This window comes from Glycine max, chromosome 4 (genome assembly GCF_000004515.6).
Source record: "Glycine max cultivar Williams 82 chromosome 4, Glycine_max_v4.0, whole genome shotgun sequence".
NCBI lineage: Eukaryota > Viridiplantae > Streptophyta > Magnoliopsida > Fabales > Fabaceae > Glycine > Glycine max.
Genome location: NC_016091.4, coordinates 2980280 through 2999467, shown reverse-complemented (window position 1 = coordinate 2999467; position 19188 = coordinate 2980280). Strand labels below are relative to the sequence as shown.

General features: G+C 32.6%; 2 protein-coding genes across 3 annotated transcripts; both read right to left on the bottom strand.

The window, feature by feature from the left end:
• Positions 1 to 514: 514 nt before the first annotated feature.
• On the bottom strand, positions 515 to 5493 carry LOC100797091 (B3 domain-containing protein At5g42700). The gene is made up of 7 exons (XM_003523870.4): positions 5192 to 5493; positions 5006 to 5101; positions 4885 to 4916; positions 4622 to 4799; positions 2890 to 3096; positions 2418 to 2497; positions 515 to 738 (listed from the first exon to the last, which is right to left on the bottom strand). The coding sequence occupies exons 1-6, from the start codon at positions 5321 to 5323 to the stop codon at positions 2456 to 2458; spliced, it is 687 nt and encodes a 228-aa protein (XP_003523918.1). The 5' UTR covers positions 5324 to 5493; the 3' UTR covers positions 515 to 738; positions 2418 to 2455.
• Positions 5494 to 8628: 3135 nt separating this feature from the next.
• LOC100810227 (uncharacterized) lies at positions 8629 to 13591 on the bottom strand. Of its 2 annotated transcripts, none has more exons than XM_041014780.1 (8): positions 13380 to 13591; positions 13072 to 13266; positions 11284 to 11341; positions 10884 to 10964; positions 10757 to 10789; positions 10166 to 10405; positions 9939 to 10080; positions 8629 to 9377 (listed from the first exon to the last, which is right to left on the bottom strand). In XM_041014780.1, the coding sequence occupies exons 2-8, from the start codon at positions 13248 to 13250 to the stop codon at positions 8896 to 8898; spliced, it is 1215 nt and encodes a 404-aa protein (XP_040870714.1). In that variant the 5' UTR covers positions 13251 to 13266; positions 13380 to 13591; the 3' UTR covers positions 8629 to 8895. The 2 variants fall into 2 exon arrangements, with proteins under 2 accessions (XP_040870714.1, XP_006578013.1); XM_006577950.4 differs by having other exon boundaries at positions 13072 to 13260.
• Between the last annotated feature and the right edge of the window lie 5597 nt (positions 13592 to 19188).

The following is a 19188-nucleotide window of genomic DNA, read 5'->3' as shown; positions in this document are numbered from 1 at the left end:
TTTTGTTAGCCTACGTGTTTTGATCAATATAATCTAAAATCAAATTATTTCGTTGAAACATGTCACAGATTGTATGAAATTCAGTTTGTTTCAATTTATATGTTTGAGTTCACATTTCTGCAATTGATTGAAAAATTCAAGTTCTCTCTCTCATGCAAGAAACAAAAGAATAAATTGGGTCAAAATTTCATGTTCAAAAAATCCTTTTTTATTGTACATAACCCACTCAATTCTTTCTACCTAAGCATCTATCTAATTTAGTAAAAAATAAACAACCCCAGATTAAGTTAGAGTAAACACATGATCGTGATTCGTGACACATGTTTGCGCGTCGCCAACATGTGCGACAAGACTAATTTCTGCCTTTGTGCTTCTGGTTTAACCAGGAATTCGGGCAAGGCCATCTATTTGTTAGAGTCAACAAGTTCACACCATTTACCACGCTCTTCCACATATTTTATCCCAACCGTTTCCCCACAAAACATCAAACGCTATTGAACAATGGAGCATCAGATTCAAGAAATCCGTCATGGGATCATTCTATATTTCATTTACTAGTATATATGTAGATGCTGAAGAGTTCCCTTTCACATAGAGATATAAACACGTCCCTTCACAGTTCACATACAGATATTAACACAAGTTATACTTCATTAGTCAGCCAAACTACAAGTCTTTAAAACTTGACCAAAAACTGATCCCAAGACGTTCCCTTCCACTTCCACCACATAAGAGAACCTGCAAAAGAATAAATTAAATAAATAACACATTCATGAGAGAGCACCTAAATAATGTTGCACTCCAATGCTGCTCTCGCAGTATCCCCCAGCAGAAATAATTGAATTAATTAAAATCTGAAACAGAAGCAAACTTTCACTGCTTCAAGACTCGAATACGAACAATGTTTGTTTGAAGACAAAAATGAAACCAACTATAACAATCCCTTTGACACACACGCCACAAGGCCCACATGTCTCTTTAAGACGACAAACAAAAAAAATTAATATATGACTATGCAACCACCAGACAGAACGTGATAGGAAAGTTAGAATTTAGCGTGCCTAACCTAGCTCTAACCACGGGAAAACAACTAAGAAAGTCAATAATACAATTACGATAAATTAAGAAAGCTCGTTCACTGTTGCAATAAACTCTTCCTATTAAAGAGCACAAATGTTTTCAAGTATCAAAGTAACCAGTGCTTTCAATGGCATCACTAATCACTTTACCTTTTAAAATTATCAAATGACAATGATCTCTTTCAGAAACTAATGTCGATAGTTTCTCCAATACACACACAATTTGCTATACAATACTCAACACCATTCTAGACCACTTGTTAAATGAGCAGCAGATTGGCTTTGCCAATTCCTCATCCTGAACCTCAAAAGTTTCTATTATTCCCCCTGTAGGCCTTTTTTCTTAGTCACTTTGTGTCATTTGTATAGTTCTCCAAGCACATATCCCTTTCTAACATTACACAGACTTGTGACAATTTTTCATCTCTAAAGTTTCAAATCAAATTTCCATGGCATTGATGTCCAAAAGCAACAGGGAAGATTGTCTGTGTCTTTGTCTCATCCTGAACTTCAAAAGGATCATTGTCTCTTCCCCTGTAGGCATTTTCTTAGACAACATGTGTCATTTGTATGTACATATCCTTTTCTAACAATACAGACTTGTTGCTTAATTTTTCATCTCTAAAGTTTCAAACCAAATTCCCATGGTATTGATGTCCAAAAGCTCCAGGGACCAACAGAAGTGACCCAAGTTATAACCTTAACCTGGTCAACTTCTATTTTGAGCATATAATGAGAAAGTAAAACAAAAATCTCAAAACAATATCATTATTCTACTACTTTGAATTAGGAGTGATATAGAGAAGGAAAAAAAGTAAGGAAAAAAAATTTAAGAAATAGAGTTAAAAAGAAGTGTTGTTTGAATGAAAAATAAAAAAGAAATTTGGAAAAAAAATTTCTACTTGTTTGGATGGGTGAAAAAAGAAGTGAAAATAAATAAATAATATAAAAATATTGATATACTAACTAAAAAATTACTCTATTTTTTCTTAACATAAATTATTTTATTTTTTTCTTGTTATAATAAATTATTTTAATCTTTTCTTGTTATAAAAAAATATTTAATTTTTTTAAATCACAATTTCTCCATCATTTCCATTTCACTCCTTCTCATATCTCTTCTTCCCAAATCACTCAATCTGAACAAAAGTATATATACTCTGGATGTAATTTACAATTGGTTATGTTTGTGAAGAAAATAATACTTAGATTAACTTTACTAGCTCCAATTCTCCAACTGCAATTCACTTAAGTTGTTTATCCTCTCATTTCTCTCGCTCCCAAAAGCGCTCAATTCAAACAAAGACATATTGGTTATGCTTATGAAGAAAATAATACCTAGATTAACTTTCCTGGATCCAATCTCCAACTGCAATTCACTTATCCTCTGGTGGACTATTCGCTCTAATAATGTACACCTGAAAGCAACAACAGTTAGTGTCATGATTAATGAATTCAAACAGTACACCTCTGTACCAAAAAAAAAAAAACAGTACACCTGTGGCACCTCATGAATTCAAATTGCAGTAGATAGCAATATTGAGATAGCTCAAAAGGGATCAGGTGGCAACAACAGAAAAGAAAACTGAATAACTATAATGGTGTATAAGTAGTAACCACAGCACATGAACTGAAATATGCCAGCACATTTTTTAAAGTTCTAAAGAAGAGTCAATGACTTGATTATTAGTCACATCACATTTTTTTTTCTTTTTAACAATCATAAATATCACTCGCATAATACAAAAATATGATGAATGTTATAAACACCAAAGCTTGAATGAGCCTAATATGATCAATATTTAATCACCTTGAATGCAGTGTGCTTAATTAATTGAAAAATTACAGCATCTCCGTCAGCTAGGTCATGACCAACCGCAAAACCTTTCCATCCACCACTAAGTCCTGTTTTTCGTGCCAAATATATTGTTGGATACTCATTCCCATCCTCATCAATCAAAGTCATCACTTCGTCCCCTTTTGGAAGATTGCTCTTGCAGAAATGGACTGGAAGGCCCTGTTGTCAATGATTGCACAGTGGTTAAACGATTAAAATTGCAATTGCTGCTATAAATAAAATGCTTTTAACATAGTGGTGTATTATAATTTTACCTTTGTTTTGCATAGCATTTTGTTGAGTTTTGAATGCATTTTATTTGTATTTTAGTATTAGGTCATTGCATTTGTGTAGATTTTCTTTCTTTTCAACTTGTCATGATATTTTTCATGTTTGCTCTCTTTCAAGCAAGTCTTTTTAGGAAGATTAGGAGAATTTTGGAAGCCGCATAGATAAGAAAAAGAATGGTTCATGCTAAACATATCAGAGAAGATCACACCCATGACTAGAAGCTGAACAAAAGGGGCTGAAACAATTTGAGAAGACCATAGGGGAGGGGAGACCTGATTCTAATCACGCCCATGACTGCGACCTGCTAATTTATTTTATCTGGTTTTTCTGATTGAGTTTGAAAATCCTTTTTGGCCGACTTTAGTTTTATGACAGCTTAGAAAGAGAACAAGATCTTAATCTCCCTCTTCTCTGGTTTGTCTTTCTCTTTGTTATTTCTATTTTTTTATATGGCTACCTGTGAGTCGTCCTTTTTATTCTAGGATTGGGGCTAGCCCTCGACAACTATCAATTCTAATGCAGTTATTTTGATGTTCTCTTATTTCTTCCCTCAATTCTTCTCTTATTGCTTTATATATGCAAAACGCTTAGCTACTGTTTGTCATAATCTGAAACTGTTAGGGAGGTATCGAAAGGTGAACCTAACATTTGGACCTATAGGAGAAGGACTTAGGCTTTAAGTCACTAAAGTACAATTAATCCTAAGTGGGTAAAACGAATTAGCAAAGAATGTAATCAAAAGTAGGAGTAAATTCAATTAGATACTATGTCTTTAAATAGAGTAGAAATTACCTTAGGTTAATTCGCTCTTGAAGAGAAGAAGGAAGGTTGAAATAAAGGAAGGAAGTCTTGGAGTGAAATTACCTTAGGGTCAAATAGGAAGTCTTGGACTGAAAACCCCAATCCTGGAAGTTTTATAATTCTGAATTTTATCCAATTGAAATATTGCTCTATCTTTATCTTTAATCTATTCTTTATCTCCTAAATCAAATTGCTAAATTTTTTCCCAAATTAATTTTCAAACTTTCTCCAATTGTTCAATTTCTATTGAATTGTAATAATTGCAAAGCCAATTTTTTGATGTGGTTATAAGGGCGTCAACTTTTCTCACGAATAACGAATCCTATATCCCAATCCTTGTGTGTTTTGACCAATACTTCCACTTAATATCTTAATAACAAGCTTGTTTTCGTTATTTTCGGAAATTAAGGGTTTTGGTACCAAAAACTCTCCCCCTTTTTGTCTCTCCTTGGTGTGCACATACTCATTTATCTATTGAACCAAAATATAGATGTTCCAAAACCCTTATCATAACAATTCTCATCACAAAGATGGTGTGTTGAACAAATGCAGTCATGAATCAGAATGCAGAAGGAATAAAATCTGTAGATTAGCAATTAGTTTGATATGTTACCAGCCAGAATCCCCCGCTGATGTGGGATTGTAGCATTGACTTTATGAAGGCTGGATGTTCAGATTCTAGACCCGACATTAAGGTTTCTGCTTTCTCCAATGCTTCCTCTCTGGCTTCATCAGAAGCATATACCCTATTGGCATAATCCCTGTGTCTATTGTAAGGTCTACCAAGGGTTCTACAAAGACAAATGGAAAAACATGTCATCCCCTCCTAATGAAATAAAATGAAAGTCAGGGCGAGCGAGAGAGTCCAAGTCCAACCTTCTAGGTATTGTCACGCGATCAACAACCACCTGTTAAGAAAGAAAGAAAAAAAATGACAGTGAGGGAAGAAAAGCACTGATTGAAGAAAAGAAAAAAAGAAAGAAGAAAGAAAACCGACTTCTTTGTAAACAGGAGTGGGCAAATTTGCCACACGGCTAGACCTTCGGACAACAACCAACTCTTTCTGAATGGTGCGATTCTTGACCTGCTTCAGCTGCAATGCAATGCAATGCAACCAAAGGTTAAGGAATGGATCTTGAATTATAAATTAATTAGATGAGGGATAATTATTATTATTATTTACCGGTGAGGATTTGGGAGAAGGGGATTTGTGAAGAGCTTGAGAGAGGAGGGGGAGATTGAGGGCTTCCATCCTCTTTCTGTTCTCTTCCACTCTCTTGCGACGACTCTCCTCGTATGCTATTGCTGCCACCATTTTTTCTTTCTGGAAAAGAGAACAATGGCAACGCCCAGAATAATGTTATGTTAATGCATTGTTTGGATCTTATAAATTCGTACAGAAAATGGCATTGCAATTGCAGCAGTGTCGTGTCTCCTCAATCGACCGTTGCATTCCCACTTCCCAATGTCTTGCGTCATTTCCGCACTAGGTTTTCCCTCATTCTTGCCGCTAAAAATTAAAATGCTACACTACTTCTTTTATTATTATAAGGTAAACAAATTATTAAGATTTAGCCGAATAAATTATTTTCATCTAATAATTATTAAATAAATGGCATTATAAAAGGAAAGTCATAAAACGCCATTACAGAAATGTACATTTATTTTTGAGAATTAATCCTTTCCAAAAATGTCTGAATAATTGACTTTATCTTTGTGTAAGATTTTGTTTCTTAAACAAAATTTCCATCCATTTTTGTTATCGACCACTATTAATTATTTTAGGATAATTCTTCTCTAAATTTTATAATTTAATGTTAAATTGATTCATAAATATTATAATTTAATAATAAAATAATCTTACAAATTTAACAATATAACTAATTTTTTATATTTTTTACATATTTAAAAGCTAAATTTATATTTTTTTATCTTTGATTAATTTATTACTGCAGAAAAAATTGTGAGTTTTGTATTATGCGGTGTTGAATCGAAGTAGGATGTTGTTAGATGCACCCAACATTATTGTTGGTACATCCAGCACTTAAGGTGAAATGACAAAAATATTCTTGATTCGTAAGCCATTTAAATTGATCCGTAAGTTTTTTACAGAACAATACGGATCAAGTTGATCCATAGAAGCCTTACGGATCAACTTGATCTGTATCAACCTTACGGATAAACTTGATCCGTATTAATCTTACGGATTAACTTGATCCGTACGATTTACAGACCATCCTCACACACATCCATCACAAATGTGAAAAAAGTACAAGGACAGTTTTGATATTTTTTAAAAATGCTAGGTGCACCAGCAATAATTTTGGGGACACCTAGCAACAACCATCGAAGTAAGTCCCAACGCTTCCTTCTTTTTTTTTGTCAAAAAAAACTTTTTTTTTTCAATTGGACGGAGCCGAAGGTCCAGGAAAAAACTACCGTAAAACAAAGCCGAGAAGATTGAATTCCTAAACTGTCACTAAGCAACTGTTGCCCCAAGAAACAAGACGAGGGTCAAAAACTATTTTGAATAGGAAGGAGGTTTTGATGATACCTCGTTTTTTTTAAAAAAAGTATTGTTTCATGTGAATATGGTAGTTTTCCAATTAAACAAGTAATAGTTTTTATGGTGTGATTTGTTTCGTGTTAGATTAGGATTATTGAGCACGGGGGTTGCATTTTGCCCAGTAGGGTTCTTGGACAATTTGGCTCTTTCTTGATGGAATAGATTTATGGGTGAGGTTGTTTAAGTTTAAAAAAAATAAAATAAATGTTTTATATATAAGTACTTTTTTAAAAAGCAATTAGTTTTGCTTCTTAAAATAAGTAAAAAAATATTAAACAAAAATAGTTTAGACAAACATACAAAAAAAAGTTACTTATTTTATTAAAATAAATATTTATTTCAACAAATAAATTTATCCTAAATTATAGTACATTACAACTTTTCTATGGTTTCCTTTCTCGTCAATTCTTCTTCCGTCTCTCGCACAGAACAAGGCTCCATCCTAGTAGGTCAAATCATATATTTCAAACCTTTGTATACATTTTAGAATAAAACTACCTAAAAATATTTAGGTCAGCCAAGGAAGGTGTTTCAGTTTTTTATGCGTGTTCCCTCTCTCGAGAGTGATGGGTATGATGATATTCTTATTTTTAAAATTAGTTTGGGATTTTGTTTTGTGAAGAAAAAACGAATAGAGAGAATTATAAGAGAGAAACAAAGTTAAGATTAATTTAGGGGAAAAATTTAAAAAATGTAGGTATATAACTAAAAAGGACGTCATTAAACATGTAGCTACAAAAATCACGCTTTAAAGCCCGTCATTAATAATTAAGTTCTTCGATAGCCAATGATAGAAAGTGTTGGTCCAACAATTTGGGTGCTACTGATCCTTTAATGGGCCTAGAATCAAGGGGAAAGAAAGATTTTTAATTATTACTATCATTCTATCATTCTAGTCTCTGAAATACAATTCAACTTTTAGTTTTTGCCGAATCTTAAAGGTGAAATGTGTGATGTGGGCAAGTTATGTGAGTGACTATGACAAAAAAGAAGAATCAACAAGTATTTTTCAGTAAATGCCTAATTAGTGTCCTTGTTATAGACGAGGCCATTGATTAAGTCCCATTATGTCACATTTCTTTATAATAATCCGTTGTATAATTCTTAAGAAAAGGATTCATGAGCTATCTTAGTCATTGATACTAAAGAATAATTTGGAAGAGTGAAATGAAATGGAATGAAAGTGAATTAAAATAAAAATTTTAAATTAAAGTAGAGTATAAAAATATAGATTTAGTCTTGTTTTATTGTTTATTTTTAAATTAAAATAGAATATAAAAATATGAATTATTCACCCTAAAGATATATGATAGAGCTAAACATGGGTACCAATCCTTATAAAAAAATCATCAACTTAGTTGTTAATTTTTGTTAAAATGTTAGTAAAAAAAATTCAAATTAGGAACCACTCCCTCCTACAATCCATCAACAATCCTCGCCTATACCTTAGTCAATATTTCGTGTAAGTGTTTGACCTCTAACATATGTACTATCATTTTGTCACTTAACTTAAATGTTACTATTTAAATAAGTACTGTATTAATAACTTTAACAATAAAGTATATTGCTGATCACAGTTATTAAGCAAAAGAATTCAGTTTAAACATTTGTTCCGTAAATGATTATTTGTTTCAACTAATGCCATGACCACTGAGAAAGCTACTTATTATGTAACTTAATATGGGTGTCCAATTAGTCCTAATCGCAAAAGGAAGGAATTTATCTTGAAAAGTCAGGTTTAAAAAGCAAACTAAATTAGAATACTCTCATTATATATTCTCAAGTACTAGTAGCTGAGTCGGTTGCATTGTTATAGAAGAGATACGAAAAATATATAACGAACAGTACTATTCACATGTGCTATTGATAAGTTGTACTAACTGCTGAACAAGATCGAGGAGCATTCCATTTATTCAACACGTCAAACAACCCTTGATTCTGAACACCGAGGTTGATATTGAGCTCAGAAGCAGTGATTAGGATTACTTTCTTTACGAACAGAATTTGGGTGGGGCTACAATTATAATTCCACCTATATTCTTGTCATAGTGATCTTAGTTAAAACATTTTTCTTTTCTCCATTGAAGTATATGTACAATTTACATTAAGAAAAAGGCAAGCTTCTCAATCACATTACTAAGTCCAAAGTGCTAAAAGAACAGCTTAGGTGGTAAGTTATTAGTCCGTTTGCCTCTTACTTAAGGTAATAATACTACTACACATCTCTCGTGCCCATTGGATCTCCTTAAAAATTTTGAACCTTGAAGAAAACACCAACCTTCCAAGCATAATTTTCCTGAGGCTTTTGTCAGTCAACAATCTTACAACCTTGAACGCCGAATGCATTTTATAGGATTAAATGGAACATGCTTCCTTGTACCTGCTAATGGTGCATTCTTGGAATTTGACCTGATATCCCAATCCTCAACATTCTTGGGTACACAAACATCAAACAATATTTGGCCAAGAACCCCATTTGCATTGATGCTCGGACGGCTCGGGAGATGAATAAACCCTCCTTTGCGTTCATCTGCTATGGTGCCAACACCCTTACCCACGTAATATTCCGTTGAACTAGAAGACAAATTATCACTTGGAGCAAGAGCAAAACCCTGAAAACTAGTTGAGGACATTGTCGCTTTCCTCAATCCAGAGAACGGATCTGTGATCTCATCTTTTGTTCCTTCCATACCCAGTTTCTCATCTTCAATTCGACTATTTTTGGAATGATAAATTGCAACAGCCTTGCCAAGGATCTCAGTGATAGCAGCCTTGTAATCAATTGGATGATGCCAAAAATGACCTGTGACAAATTCAATACATTCATCCCTGATCTACATACTTTAAATATTACATTGCAACTGGCATTGCACTGAAAATGATTTGGTTACAAAAATCATTTCAATTTCACATAAATATTATTTTATTTCCAAATCGATCATCTAATTCTAATAAAAAAGATCTATTGCAGGATAACTTGTTTTCTATCACATATTATAATAATACAGTACTGCTCCTAACTTCTACCCATAAACACCCACATAATAGTTATTATTACACTACTATCTAATAATACATGACTGCTCGTGACAGTTATTATGGATTCCCATCAGACAGATACAGTGATATACTCAAGGCAATTAAGGCATGAGACTGTTATTTCTAGTGGTTTGAAGGAGGAAACTCCTTGTTAGCGAGAAACCCTATGTTTGTTCATGTTTGTACTCAAATTTGGCCTGAAAAAATTATTTCTATTTCATAATTCCACGTGTTTATTTCTTGAGTCCAACAGTATATGTTTGTCAATTATAATCTTACCAACTCATTCATGTGCCATTATGTAAAAAAAAGTCAAGATACTGACCTACATGAGGAGAAGCACTCCATTTTAACAACTTGACATCTCCACCAAGGTCTTTTAGTCTTTGGAAAAAATTTGAAATAACTTGAAAAGGAGCAAGATCATCATTTTCTGAACATAAAATGAGATACGGGACCTGCATATTCTGCAAAATAATTTTTGATAAGATAATTCAAGAGACCTGAGAAAGGAAAAAGAGTTAATTTGTTGATTGATTCTTAGCTACTTACAATGGTAGAGTAAAGTGTCTGCCAATACTCTGCACGCTGTGATTCAAATCTACTGAGGAAAAGAGAATCAAGACCAGAGGCTATGCCATTTGCAACCCATGAAGCAAATCTTGGTGGATGGGACACTTTTAAAACACTTGGTTGTAGAAGAAATCGAACACCCAAATCACTGGTAAAATCAACTGGGCTGGAATCATAAATATAGCCAGAAATACAGTCTCTAACTAGCTGGTAGTCATCCTGTGCCATGAAAATAGTTTAGAAGTGGTAAAGAAAATAAAAGATAAAACTATTAGTGAACTGATTTTTTTTTTCTGTGTGAGAACAGTAGTTACAAGGATGAAAAATACTGTCCAACGAACATAAGTCCATGTAACAAGAACTTGACTTGACCAAAACACTGGGTAAAAGGGAATATATGATCAATTACATCATGGAACACAGAAACAGAATGCAGGGTATGGATTCAACACTGTATGCCTCATTCACACATTAAAATGATTTAAGAAAATTTAAGACAATGATGAGTTTATCAATTATACAATTATGTATCTCAGCCATCTTCTGAACTGCTAATGGCAGGAAACATACCATATTATGAGCTTCAGAGCTGCCACTAATTATCTGGATGAAAGGAAAACAGAGTCATCAGACATTAGAACTAAAAGACTGTATAGCATGATGGTCAAAACATAAAAATCAGTCTAGAATAGAATACCTGAAGAACCTTCTGCATACAAGCTTTTGCACCGCCTGAAAAGGATGCAAAAACAATGGGGCAAGGCCTGATTTTCAGCACCTGTATAATGAATAAAAGGTGGTATTTGTAAGCTTGAGCCTAAGGATCAACTTTTGACAAATTCAACAGTAGTTTAAAATATAATAAGTTTACTTCACTTCAAGCTGCTTTACACAGGTTCTAGACAATGGGATATAAAAGAACAACAGGTGTTACAATAATGCTTTTTATCTCATCCACACTCATTTTGTAGCAAATCTTAATCAAGATCATAGAAATGTAGACCACCTCAGAATTAATTAAGAAGTTAAAGGAGGTTTTCAACTAACTTAAAGTCATGCTGACTGACCTACAAAATTGAGATTACAGTAAAATTTACCTCAACAAGTTCGTTAAGAATATCAACAGCAAGAATTGTGGCTTTGTCTGGGAAGAACCTGCAAATAATAGCAATGTTGTAATCATTATCTAATATACATTGATATGTGCAAAGAATCAAAGTATCAATGGCCTCATTTCTCATGGAAAATAAATAAAATCCCAAAGCACCTGCATATCATTTTACCTAACAACCAAACAAAGACTTCAATTAAAATAATTTAGCATATTTAGCATTAGTTCATCATGCACCCAGTAAACCCCTTAAAGAAGAGATTTGAAGATTAACTACTCAAGCTTATGCCATCACCATTCTAATTTCTAAATAGTACCAGCAAAAATTTTAAACAAAGTGTTCACACACCCAGTAAAAAAGAAAGACAACTAAAATGCAAATAAACAGCTACAACTTTGACCTTCTGTGATTCATCCATTAAATGCTGAGGTTATAATAATAGTTAGCTCACTCAAACTTTCAAGTTTCAACAATTGGAATAAGAACCCCTTCCATCCAAAAGGCTTCAATTTATAAAGCTTAAATTAAAATTCAATTTGTAGAAGAAAAAATTTGATTCACCTAACTTGTTGGTCATGATAACCATACTGATCAATTCAAGGCAAGCTTAGCTTCTAGAGACAGCATTCATATACACGAGTAAGATTATTGTGACATTTCATGCTTCAGGCCAACCAGCAAACACCAGGTATTGCTGTCTATTTTAGAGTCCTAAAAGACAAAGGCACTACTCCTACTCATTACACTTCTTGAAGCTAATATGTGACAGTTCCATAAGTAACTGAAAAGTTGTACACTGGATGGACTCAATGGAGGGAACCCCCTCCCCCCACCTCAACTTTTTGGAAAGTATAAACTGAAATCAGGCTTCAATATCCAATTATACATGTAAACTGTAAGGCCAGGTACTAGTAGTTCATACAAGTAATGCTTAGTCTGGAATCTCACATTTCTCTTTTCTGCTTTGAGATCATTTGGTTTGAAATGTCCACTTAGCACTCTGGATAATATGGTTTTAGTAGTAGTAACTCATGTTTTATATTTAGCTTTGGAGTTGTTTTTACCTCTGCGACACCCTTCGCAATATGTATCCTCTTGCTGTTATTTGTCTTTAGTCATTGATCCCATGTATGGCCAAGACAGTAAGACTTCAGTATGCATGCTGGCAGAGGTTCATTAGTCACTCATCATGGGTTTTCTTACTGAGTAGGTAAAAAATTTAGGGGATGTGTGTGTGGGGAGGGGGAGGGTGTTGTAGCTGTCCATTATCACAAACCACGACCCAATCTCGAACTCATGAGCTCAATTGATCACGAACAAAAACAGCCTGAGATGTGTGAGACTTCACACTATGATCAGAACTTATCTGCGTGGTGTGCAAGTCTCCCAAAATTTAATAGGCTAGTGGCCCCAACATTCAAGGTGAGGAATTCATATTCAAAACTACTTACCCTTGAGATAAGTGAGTTGATTACAAGGAATCACCATAAGATAAAACCTTATCTTCGATTGGACATCTCTAAAGTACACTTCAGAGGATACAGTGTGGAGTGATAATCCTTAATTGGAAAATCAAGGGTTGAAATTGTGATAAAATATATACACATGGATAGCAAATGTCGATTGACAAGCTATCACCGCACAGTTTAGGAATCAAATCCGGTCGACTGATACAACTTTGTGACCACCTATTAATATTTTTGCTACAAAGATGATAAATAGTACAAAAAATAATTGAGGGGCACCCAATAGCGAATTAAGTATAGAACTCACATATTGAGAAATTGAGAATGGCAAACGAGTGAATTCCATCCGATAGAGGAATAGAGCTCCACGTATTTCATTAAGTGCTTCTCCTCGCTTGACATCCACGCGAACACCACAACTATCCCATCAGCTCTCTCACAAGCCACTTTTCTTCCCCAGTAATATCTACCACCAAATCCCCACATTCTTCTTCTTCTTAATCCAGCCACAACAAAAACCACAGAGCTCCGAACACTTAATTTCCAGAGAACCAACAAGGGGAAACAAAACTCCAAAATTTGCACAAGATCGAAGAAGAAATGGAGAAAGTTTACTTGAGAAGAGAGATAGGCACGTGCAATTTGAGCTTTCTCTTTGTTTCCGTCACTCGTGCGGAAAACACAAAACCCGTGGATGGAACTTGGAAAGAACCGGAGAGCGACCGGAGTTAAGGTTGTCTCAGCCAGAGGCAGGTGGTGTTGTTGTGTGTTTGAGCTCTCACGCTTCTTCGAAGATCGCAACACAAAAGGGCATTTCTATTGGTGTACCCACTTTTTAGTTTTTATATTGTGTTGTCCACAACTCGTGGCGACGGGATACGGGAATTTGGGATTCACCCCCAAAAAAGTCAAAATCCTTCACGAGAAATATTATTAATGTCATTAATTAATTATTAGGCAAAATTATAAATTAATTTATTTACGAATTTAGATTAATTTATTTATTTACGAATCTAATCTCTCTTTTATATCTAATCCGTAAATTCGATTCTAAAGTTCAGACAACGTAGACCGTTGATCGAACTTACCAGATTAGACACGAATGGAAAATAAGTTTAAAAAAGAATCAAAATCAAAATTTGATAGAAATAGAAATCAAATTTGTAATTTTACTTAATTATTAATTAGTTCTCCTCAACATGATTGGTTACCACAATGAGACTGATAATCAGGCCTTCCATGATGATGATGCAATCAGCAAATTAAAATAGGTAAATGAAGATTTAACAACTCATTCAAAAACTTGCTTATAAAAAAATTAGATTTGAAATATAGTTTATGATTTGAGTAATCTTCAATAAAAAAAAATATTTGAGTAATCTAATTTTCATCCGATGATTTTATTCTCTTATTTATACCGAAAATAAATCCGTTTTGAAGAGCTTTATTTAATTATATTGTAAAATAATGTTCATTTTAATTATTTTTTTTACTATAAAGTTTGCCAACTCATCGTCACCGTTGTTTGAGTATTTCCTTCTAATTCCTTTTTCTCGGTTTAAAAAACTTAAATTTAAGATTAGACTTAAAGAATTTCAACTTAGTTTCAATCAAATTAATGTATTATTAATTAATTTATTATAATGGAAAGGATAATAGAAAATAAATTAACATAAATATTTTTTATTGAATTGAAAACTAGCTTGAAATATTCAATTCATATATATTGAAAATTTATATAGTTGAAAAAATATTCAATTTATAAAATTGAAATTCAAATATTGAAAAAAAAAAGTTACAGAATAAAATATTCAATCCACAGAATTTCAAAAACTACAAATTTTTTTCATTCTCACATATATTCTTTTAAATGTGTTGTGTATGCGGATAAAAAAATGTGTTGTTTATAATTGATCAAGATGTATTAGTATTTTTAAATGATAAACAATGTTTCAGACTCACATCACATTGTTTTATGAATATTTAATAAATTTTAGTCGATAATATAAAAATGTGTTTAAAAAATGTATCAAAACATACGTTCGTAATACTCTCAACCTTGATTCTTTTTCACAACTTTTTTTTAAAAAAATATATATATTATATTTCCTCTCGCTTTCTTTTTCTAAGCATTACGCACATGAGATGAGGACGCTTGAAGATTGATACGAGTTTGATAATCGTTGTCCGGCCTTATCCTCCCCCATTCCTAGTCCATTCGATTGGCAGCTTTCCATATGGAAGATTTTAAGCTTTAATAATTTATTGACTTAAAAGCCAAGATTATCAAACTCGGCCAAGTCTGGACCATTAAGCATAATAAGACTATGATAATTAATATATTGTGCAATAATAAAAAATAAGTTTTTAATATTGGTTATTAATAGAAGTTTAAACCAACAATGTTAAAAAGTATTAACGTTAATGTATAATGTAAATTTGCAGATATTAGTATAGTATAATGTATTTAAATTACAAACAAATTTAAAATAAAACAAAGTTAGATGTTGCATATGAGAAAATTAAGTTCTAGCTTCCAAATTTTATGATTGTATAAAAGTTCTCTATCCATAACCAATTTTTGTAAACTTTGTGATTATAAACAATCCTGCATTCCGTAATCCACTTCAAATTTAAATGAGTGAATTTTGCATCTTTCATAAATGAGTACATAGTACTCGACATATCCTGAAATTAACATTAAGTTTCTCTTAGATATGTATAGTACCATGTACTCTTTTGTATTGATTATATGTAAAAACAACAATAACTTGATGGTTTTAAAATTTGACAAACAAATGTGCTTTTGTACTTATTATATAGAGTGTTGAGTTATTCACCAAACTGTTGCAAGTCAATTTATACTCATTCGGCATACTTTAAAAGTGACTAAGTTATGAATTTTGTGATACAAGGAGTGTCATTTAAGATAAGCTTTTGGTTGAGAGCTATTTTTAAAGATAGTCAAGAAGAAAACACTTTATCCAAACTGGATCATAGTCACTTAATGATTTTCTGTGAGTCTGTAGAAATCTATAAGTTTTGTCTATCCAACTAGTATAGTTAGTTTCACCATATCTTGATTGTATGTAACAAAGTGCATGTTGTCCTTATAGTCTGATAGATGTCAAGTATGTTCTAGTTGATCCTTTCATCTTACAGCAAAGGTCCTACCCAATTCACCATAAGCCTACATTTAAAGTAAACTAATATAAGTAATATTAATGTGTTATATTATGTCATGTTTATTTGATAATAGTCTTGAAATTTTTAACTTGATCCTTAATATTAGTTGTTTTGAACATTTATTCTGATTTTTTGTTAATCTTCATCATTGTCTTAGTCATTTCATTTCAATTCTTTTGATTTTCATTCATCATTTCTAAACTCCATTTGCAATATAAAAGTTACTATTATTAAATTGTGAAGTATAAATAAACATATAAAAACTAACATCTCAATAAGCTTAGCATAAAATTGTCTGAAAAATTTGTTTGTACACTAATACTAGAACACTAATCTTTTCATTTTCTTTGGACCATTCATAAAGCTTCATGCCAATTAAAAGTAAATGACTAGTATAACTATTTGTAGCAAAAAGTAAAATACTATAATACTTATTTTATGGATTAATTCAAAGATGATGATAAAAGAAAATGAGTGTGTGAATTAGTAAAAAAATGCTCATTTTTTCTATTTTAAGAACCATAAATTTGCTTATAGCAGGGGTATCTTTTAAGTGCTATACCACATATGGAAGAAAATGAACAACCATAGAACATGATTAATTATCATCTAATTTATACATCTTAATTGATTGATACATGCTAATGCAACTAAATTGTAACCATTGGTACAACTAACTACCATAGCTACCAGAGCTTCATATGACCTCTTATGTATTAGATGCATTGCCACTTATGCAAATTTTATAAAACCACCATATATGCAGCATTACAAAAACAAAATTGTTCCGCTAAAGTTTTACTAAGAATTGTCATTAACCTCGTATCATGTACATGAAGTTGCTACCATATACATAACCCATAAGGTCACAACTATACACAAAAGAATGCACTACCGTAGCTTAAAAACACAAAGTATAATTTAACTTCCACATGCATAACTGCAAACCAAGCAAAAAAAAAACAAACAAACACTATCATAGCTTACGAACACAAGCTTCATTGGAGAATCACAAATTCATCTCATAAGGGTTTAATAGCATTTATCACCATTATCAATTTCAAATAGGATGATCAACCATTATGAATAATGAAATATGTAAATACACTTAATTAGAAGGTTCTTATATATAAAAGACTAAGGTAAACCAAAGTTGAATATTATAATATTGAAACAATGTTCATGACTGAAGCAATACCATCAAGGTCAACTAGCACATCTTCAGACACAAAGCAAAGGTGTTGCTCAGATAGTACGTTTTCAGGTACTAACCTGGGGAGGAAGTTGCGAGGGAACATGCCAAGAAACCAAATAGGGCTTCAAGTCATGAGGTATTGAGAAGACAAAATGATGACAACGTCGTAGGCTCGCAGCAGAACACGAGGGAACACCTTCGCAAGTGATGGCGGTGAGTCAGAGTCGTGAGGGAGAGGACCGTCGCAAGGGTGAGAGTAAGAGTGAAGTGCCACAGAGAGAGAGAGTGAGAGCGAGAAACACGAAAAAATATTACAAATAAGATAACATAACATTGAATTTTCTCAAAAATCGATGTTAACAAAATTACTTTATTTACGATTATGCCATCGCATTTTTGTTTACATCCATTTTCTATAAAATTGATGTTATTCTAACAATATTAAACGTATATTTTCTAGTAGTGGTGGTTGTATAATAATGGGTGATATTTTTTATTTATAAGTTTATATACTAGGGTTTTTTTTTGTTATATTAACTTACACTAGTTATTAGTATCAAGAAACTTACGCTATTTTTTTTTCAAACATCAATTCAATTGTGCAATTCCAATAAATTATTTCGGGGTTATTATCCATTTTACGTTAATGCTAGTGTCTTTTTTTAACTAAGTTTTTAGTTACTATTTTTTAAAATTCAATTTTTAATTCTCAAACAAAATTTTGATCCGTGTTTAACTTTTTCGAAATTCAATTTTTAACCTCTAAACAAAAATTTGATTGATCAAAATTTCACAATTTTTTTCATTAAAGTTTTAAGTATGTAAACTTTTTAAAAAAATTGATTTTTAGTCAATGAAATCTTAATTAATAAATAAAAATAATGAGTTCAAACTTTTGTTTAGGGACTAAAAATTAATATTTTAAAAAATTTAGGAATCTTGACCGACCAAACAAAATTTTAGAAACTACAAATTTTTGAAAAAAATTGAGAAATCTTTACTGGTCAAATTTTTTTTGGGACTAAAAGTTAAATTTTAAAAAAGTTTAACATTAAAAACTTAGTTAACTCTTTTTTTTTTATGTTAGCCTTTTCAATATAAATGAGCTTTAGGAAATGCATGCACTTCGGGTATTTATGCAAATTATTTTTATTAGTTTTTCGTGGGAGGATCTGGGCTATTTGATTGGTTAGCCTGGAAATAATAAAGAAAAAGGGTAGGGAAAAATGTAAAACGGTATTAACCAATTGTTATACATGTGCTTGTACTGTAATAACATGATATTTGTGTATTGAAGTCATTTTTGGCATTGCTCATCAATATGTGATTTGGAATGCATTTAGCTGTGTTCTTAGTCGAGAGATTCATTTCGCATAATTTGGCAAATTGTTTTAGCGTAATTTTTCACATTTTGAATACCGTTGTCCAGATTATAGATGCCTTATTAACACACTCTGATTGTGGATTTGTGGTGTTAGGAATGGATGACATATATCCCCGGCACTACTACAAAAGCAAATTTCTACGACAGCTATTCTAAGACGGTTCTGTAGAACCGCCTTAGAAAACAACGCGGTGGTATTTTTGTAATTAATGTCATTAAAATTGTTATTTACGTCGCGGGTTCTAAGACGGTCATAAGGAAACGTCTTAGAAACTCACATGATGGCAATTTTGTAAATAGGTTGAATGAATACAAGGACGGTCCTGGTCTATGACCGTCTTTGTTCATTGTGTAAAAATTTAAAAGGGACTAGGTCACGCGCACGCTGTCCACTTCCCTGAAAAGCTTGCTTCTCTTGCCCTCCCGTCGTGCCTCTGCATCCTTGTCGCCATCCGCCGTGCCGCTCGCCGTCTGCCATACCTCTATTGTCCCTCGTTGTCACCGTGGTCGGCTGCCTGGATTTTTTGGTGGTTCGAGTTCGCTTGGTTCATCTATCGTACATCTGGGTTTTTTGGTTAGTTTCGAAACGAACACGTTGCAAAGTCAAAGCATATTTTCGACTTCAGTCGAGTCTTGGCGGAATCACTTTTAGGTCCGAT

Excerpts from the sequence above, each read along its gene's own strand:
- LOC100810227 (XM_041014780.1), bottom strand. The coding sequence starts at position 13,250 with ATGTGGGGATTTGGTGGTAGATATTACTGGGGAAGAAAAGTGGCTTGT. Across the intron at positions 11,342-13,071 it reads CATTCTCAATTTCTCAATAT|GTTCTTCCCAGACAAAGCCA; the intron begins GTGAGTTCTATA and ends TATTATTTGCAG. Across the intron at positions 9,378-9,938 it reads GAGTGCTTCTCCTCATGTAG|GTCATTTTTGGCATCATCCA; the intron begins GTCAGTATCTTG and ends AATTTGTCACAG.
- LOC100797091 (XM_003523870.4), bottom strand. The coding sequence starts at position 5,323 with ATGGTGGCAGCAATAGCATACGAGGAGAGTCGTCGCAAGAGAGTGGAA. Across the intron at positions 5,102-5,191 it reads CTTCTCCCAAATCCTCACCG|CTGAAGCAGGTCAAGAATCG; the intron begins GTAAATAATAAT and ends ATTGCATTGCAG. Across the intron at positions 3,097-4,621 it reads TCAGCGGGGGATTCTGGCTG|GGCCTTCCAGTCCATTTCTG; the intron begins GTAACATATCAA and ends CATTGACAACAG.